Source organism: Gadus chalcogrammus, chromosome 18, assembly GCF_026213295.1.
Source record: "Gadus chalcogrammus isolate NIFS_2021 chromosome 18, NIFS_Gcha_1.0, whole genome shotgun sequence".
Lineage (NCBI taxonomy): Eukaryota > Metazoa > Chordata > Actinopteri > Gadiformes > Gadidae > Gadus > Gadus chalcogrammus.
Genome location: NC_079429.1, coordinates 18,962,912 through 18,969,072, shown reverse-complemented (window position 1 = coordinate 18,969,072; position 6,161 = coordinate 18,962,912). Strand labels below are relative to the sequence as shown.

General features: G+C 45.4%; 1 protein-coding gene across 3 annotated transcripts in view; it reads left to right on the top strand.

The window, feature by feature from the left end:
* Positions 1 to 2,839: 2,839 nt before the first annotated feature.
* Positions 2,840 to 6,161, top strand: part of LOC130371522 (regulator of G-protein signaling 7-like) — a 28,448-nt gene continuing 25,126 nt past the window's right edge. The window contains exons 1-2 of one of the 3 annotated variants that reach the window (XM_056577329.1): positions 2,840 to 3,019; positions 3,655 to 3,763. In XM_056577329.1, coding sequence (XP_056433304.1) covers positions 3,692 to 3,763 — 72 coding nt within the window. In that variant the 5' untranslated portion in view covers positions 2,840 to 3,019; positions 3,655 to 3,691. Of the gene's footprint in view, positions 3,135 to 3,654; positions 3,764 to 6,161 lie in introns of all 3 variants that reach the window. The other 2 variants (XM_056577326.1, XM_056577328.1) reach the window with 2 other exon arrangements.

Here is a 6,161-nt window from a genome sequence, read left to right as displayed (position 1 = left end):
GATGCTGTGGCATTGTCGCAGACAAAGTGCATCTGGGGAATTCAGTGACCTGCTGGGAATGAAGAGCGCAAACCTTTTTTGAATCAGGGACATTTAAGGGAGACCAATTGAGTCGTGGCACACTTTTTAAATAACATACCTTTTCAACTTTGGGCTTTGGGGAAGGTACCACGTAGTTTCAGGTCCAAGTGAAGCCACGAGTCATTGGCATTTTTAGTCCAAGGCCAGTTGAAAGTGTTGACTTTGTCAAGTGGAGTCTTGTGTCATGTGACAGCAGGCCACACCTCTGGTATCTGCAGCCTTAACACCGTGTAAAACTATTTGGAGATGAGGTATTTTTCCTGTTAACATCTCTGGTTGTAAATATGAACATTTATACTTTGTATGTATCATTTGAGACCAATGTTTTGGGATGCTTGCATAGTTTTTATCAGTATGCTTTTGATATTGCGTTCCTTTCTTTTTTAAGAGCTCTGTATTGTGACCACTCTTTTTGCACACAGGATTGTCACAGCGTTTCATCTCAATTAGAATGTAATCCTTTGATAGGAGGAATCCAGCTATGCACCCAAGGGGAATGCAAAGGCAACACCCTCAGCATTTTTGTTTTCATGTACATTGCCTGTTCTCCTCACATAACAACATTAATGCCACTAGGAAGAGCTAAGGGCTAAGAACCAGGACTCCAATGGGTGGACCAAGTGCCTTCATAACCGATGCTTATCAGGAGGCGTTAACAGACTAACGTGGAATTACACTCCTCTAATAAACCCTAGCTTTAAACTCCTCCGGTAATGTTAACAGATTGACTTGTTTTACAAGACTATGCGTGGTGGGTCCTGATGTCGGGAGCGATGTGCACAGAGAAGACCTTTGCCTACCTGGCTCGCTTCATGTGTCAACACAAAAAAAACGTTTTCGGAGCAGAAATGTACATAAAGTGTTGCCTCCTGTTTTAAACGACTATACCAAAGCTCTGCATGGCGCTGGCCGGATTGATGACGTGTTGATGCTGATCTAAGTATATCTGAATAAAGTTGGTTTGAGAAATGAAAGTGTGTTGTCCTACTTTTAAAATGTATTTTCTACAGCTGATGATAGGCATGATGTATTGACTTTGATGCAAGGTTTGTGTTGGCTCAGGCTACATCCTTTCAAATCCAGCCGTTAATGCACACTACAAATAAATAACACTGCTGGAGGGAAGGTTTATTAGAACGTGGTCCTATAAGACTTAATTCAATTATATTCAATACGTGAGGTATCAGTATTCAATCTCTTCAATTCCTCTCTGAAGTGTTGGTACACATCTGTCAGTTTAGTTTAGTACAGGTGAAACATCGTCCTCCTGGCAGGTTTGTTTTTATAGATCACTCATTTAGCATTTGAAGAGGCATGGCGCTAGACCTTTTTCCCCGCCTCAGTGACATAACTCAGCCCCCTGATTAATCTACAGCCCCCTGATCAATCTATCAGCCCCCTGATCGATCCACTCCTGCTGTTCTAAGCTCCACTGACCAACAACTCACTGTATCATAGTACTATACACTGAACTCACTATAGATACCAAGTATTTAGAAGCATTTAACAGACACACTAGTATTTGAACACTTTAAGATTATTAGCCTGCTTTTTGAGTATTCATTTTCCTTAACTCTATCTTTGCCCAACACGTGTTGCCCCTCTAACTAATTAGGACCATCACGTGTTGCCCCTCTAACTAATTAAGACCATCAATTGTTGCCACTCTTACTAATTAAGACCTTCACGCGCTGCCCCTCTAAATAATTAACACCATCACGTTTTGCCCTCTTACTAATTAAGACCATTAAGTGTTGCCCCTCTAATTAAGATCATCACGTATTGTAATTAAGACCTCAGACACTAGAGTGCAGCAGAGGCCTGTTTCTCGACCAGGCGCCAGATTACATGCGTTGTTATAATAAGGTGTTTAACGTGTTATTACAATCTAAATATGAGATAATATAAGAAATAATAGATAGGAAAAAATATATAGAAGAAAAGGTCAATAAGTAGATGCATGGTAGCCTACTTTACATGTATTATATATATTTGTATTGTTATGTATTAGATCAGTATTTCAGTGGGCTCAAGGTTGCATGAGTTTAGATAAACTTAAAAGCAGACATGTTGTCCTAACGAGGCTATCATTAATTATTTACACTCCATTCCTGATTCCGTTTATATGTCAGGAATGGTCTGAAGGGATATGTTGGGTTAGCCTTTAGTCTTTATATTCTTCCATGGAGTATATGATGGAGCTGTTAGAGGTGAGGCTGATAAGAATCCGAGGAAATGAGAGAAGGTTATACTGGGAGGGAAAACAAGGAGGGAATTGGAGAAGATAAGGTGTTGTTCCACTGACCAGGGGCGGAGAGGACTTAAGGAGCAGAACATTCCTTGATGTCTGAGGATTGAGGAACATCAAATATCCAGGCTGACATATAATAAGGCCCGGACCTGTTCTCATAAAGGCCTGACGGTCACGGAACACGCATTTAGAAGAATGAGGCTGGCCCACTGCAGAGCCATCACCTCCACCCATCGCACCGTCACCGTCCCCCCTCGGACCCGAGCCCGCGTCACGCTCTGGGTACCGGGTTGTCCGGATCGTCCCGCGCGTTACACGGTAAGCGCGTGAGCAGTCGCGAGGGAGCGTGGCACGTGAAAGATCGTCTGTTTGCATTGTCAATTATATAATACCTTCCTCTTCCGTATGTTCGGTCGCAATTCGCAACCGTAACGTTACCAAGGCGCTGATGACGTCACTCCGCCGTGATTGGCCCCCACGAATGATGCGCGCTCGCGGAGCCCTGACTGGTGCGCGGCAGCGCGGTGTAAAATTCGTCTCGTGCGGTAAACCTCTTTCTCGCGGGCTGTTCCGCTCTCTCGTACCATCCAGTCAGCTGTGAGCCGTTATGCCCGTGTGTTTGCCTTGGGGGCTCGTAGACACCGACCAAGCGAGTAGCACCGGGTTCTAGGAGAACCATAATAACAGGTGCGCAACGATAGAAGGCTCGTGACAGTTGACGTCATCATCTTTGAATTTCCTCTTCTTCGCGCGCAGGACGACTGAAGAAGTAAGAGATCAGACCCCGAGTGACCCTTGAACGGTGAGGTCCGACGGGTCAGGAACCCGAGTGTGGGTGTTGGTAGAACGGCCCGTGTGGATCAGTCCACTGGTCCACTGGTCCACAGAGCAGGCGGGACTGAGGTCGGGAAGTTAGGAGCATGTTGGGGTGTTTTGATCTTTCCGACGGGCCACCTGCTGCGCCCCCCGACCAGGTCCGATGGGGTCCGATGTGGAACTGGACTGATGATCGGATTGTGGTTGTCAGCCGATAGTCAACAGAACATAGGATCAGTTTGATAACAGTACAGCCACCTTCATTTGGGGACATCGTCTTTAACCAGGAGTTTTGTTTAGCAGCTTTATAGCCTCATTAATGACAAATATTTTTCTGCTGTTTCTATAATGGGCAAGAAATGTATTTTCCAAGGGCTTTAAGTGGTAGTAATATAACACATGACATTATTTGGATCATTTGAAGGTATTTGTACAACCAGATGTGTTTGTTATGTGGCCTGTACTGGGAGCAGACTGACTAACCCTGAGGCGACTCTGTCCCTCAGGACTGCTGAAGATCTCCACAGGTCCTGGTGGTCCGCCATGGCCCACACCAACACCAGCAGCCCCCGTGGGGCGCTGGAGGATTCGCCCAACATGCTGGTCTACAGGAAGGTATTCTGTCTGTCTGTCTGTCTGTCTGTCTGTCTGTCTGTCTGTCTGTCTGTCTGTCTGTCTGTCTGTCTTCAGAGACACACACAAACACACACACACACAGTAAATTAAATACAGTTCCTATTGCTGGCTTGGATATAAGGGGCACCACATGGAGAACGTATAAGTAAGCTCTGTCCTGCTAGTGCTGGGCCTATGGGGGCCATGGGGGGGGTGACTGCTGAGCACTCATGAAGTCAGCATGGGGGAATGAGACTGGCTTGTGGGTCGCAGGACAGACCAGGGGGCGCTGGATGCTATTCCATTATACATCCCCTACTCAAGCCTGATCCACACGGAGCTCAGGGAGCCTGAGCGTGAGCTCACGGAGCCTGAGCATGATCCAGTGTGAGCTACGGTGGGAGGATGTCAGCATGGTGTCGGAGAAGTTCTGCTGACTGAACAAATGAACCCGGTGCCCGGGCGCTCTCGCCCACCACTGAGCCAACGGGGGGCTCCTAGTCGGGTTTGGCCCAGAGGGAGGACTCTTTTATCCAAAGCGACAACCATTCATTCACACATTCGCACACCGACGGCGGAGTCAAGAGCAGGTAGGGTGAGGCGTCTCGCTCAGGGACACCTCGACACTCCAAAAGGAGTGTCGGAGCCGGCTATCGAACTAGCAACCTTCCGGTTACCAGTCAACCCTCTCCATCTACTGAGGATGGATTTCTGAGGGAGTGATTCCTCTGTAGGTTACATTGTGGCCTCGTCGATTTCTCTACAGAAACTATTTTCCTTCTTCCTGTCGTGTTCTCTGCTGTCCTCATTCTCCTGCCCCATCTGACCTGCCGTATGCAGGCCAGGAAGCAGAATGAGTGAGGTTGAATGGTATTGCGGTGTGAGCGTTGTGAGCCTTTTCATGGACCCCTCTGCATTCTACTGCAGTCCTTAATGAGGGTCAGATATCACTTAACCTTTAACCAGAAACACCCCAGGAAGGAGAGATAGCACCACTCATTAGGACAGAACTAATGTCACTGCACGCACGCACGCACACTTGCGCACACACAGCCACGCACGCAGGCAGGCAGACACAAAGACAGACAGATAGACAGACAAACTTTTGTCTTAAAGACAGACATTTTTATTACAAATGTAATATTTCTCTATAATGTGTACATGTGTCTGTGGGTGAAGTATTCAGAAGCCTGTTATCTAGAGTAGCCAACATGGAAGACTGAATTGCAGCATGAATAATATTGCTTCTACTTTTCGCTATGGAGTGGAGTCAAATAAAAATATTCAAATATTAGCTTGCTCTATTGAGATTAATTGAGATTTTTTTTTATTATTCTGATGTGACGGTGAGGGGCGATCTGACAACAACTGTCGATTTAAAGCTAATGTGTTTGATTTAATAGCAGATTTAACGTTTTTCTTGTGTTTTCCTCCACACAACAACATAAGAGATCAGGTTAAAAGTAAAATACAAATACAAACACAACAAATTCAACAGTTTAATGAGTAAAGGCTTGTGGAGTTTGCTTCTTGTGCATCCGCTCAAAGCCAGATAACAGAACAGAATTGTAGGAGACAACAAGTTATACATAAATACAACACAACAAATAAACAACCTTTAGCTATATAAAAAGTGTAGTGCATATTCTGTCAATTATTCTGGAAAAAGGTTCAATTTGGGGCAAACTTTATAGGGACAGGAACAGGACCTATGGTGGAGGTTGAGATTGATTCACTTTTCAGACAGTAACCTTTCCAGGGTCCTGTACTCAGGCTGTGTTGATGCGTGGGGGTCTATTGGAGTAACTTAATGTATGTTTGGTTTCATGTTTGACAGCAGTTGCACTCCACACTGAATGGATAGGACAAGGACGGATTGGGTTAGTGTGTTTGAAAGGAAGATAGGGTTAGGTTTCTAGATTAAACGTTAGTTATGTTATTATAACTAGTTCTATGATTGTAGGCGTAGCCGTCTAGGCTTCACCTTATGGGCTTATCCTGTGAAAATTCAAACTATGCACCAATCAGCGTGGGCAGTGGGCACCGCCCACATTTGCCACGGTATCGTGTCTATATAACGCGGTGTATACCGTCGCTCATCCTCCACGCTTTTCTTTCTGCATTCTGAAGGTACAGCAGGTGGGAAACTAAACAATCATAGAACTAGAGTTATAATAACATAACTATCGTTCTATTTCATGTAGGCTACGCCGTCTAGGCTTCGCCTTATGGGCTAAGGTGAAGCTGCGAGCGGAGCCCGATCAATGTACTCCTGCTGGACCCCAGTCAAACCGACTTAAGTCACCAGAGCACATTAAGACTCAAAAAGCCAAGGAAGTGTAAAACATAACAGCTTAATAAAAAACTAATTCCTCCTAGATCAAGCAAGGCAATGGTC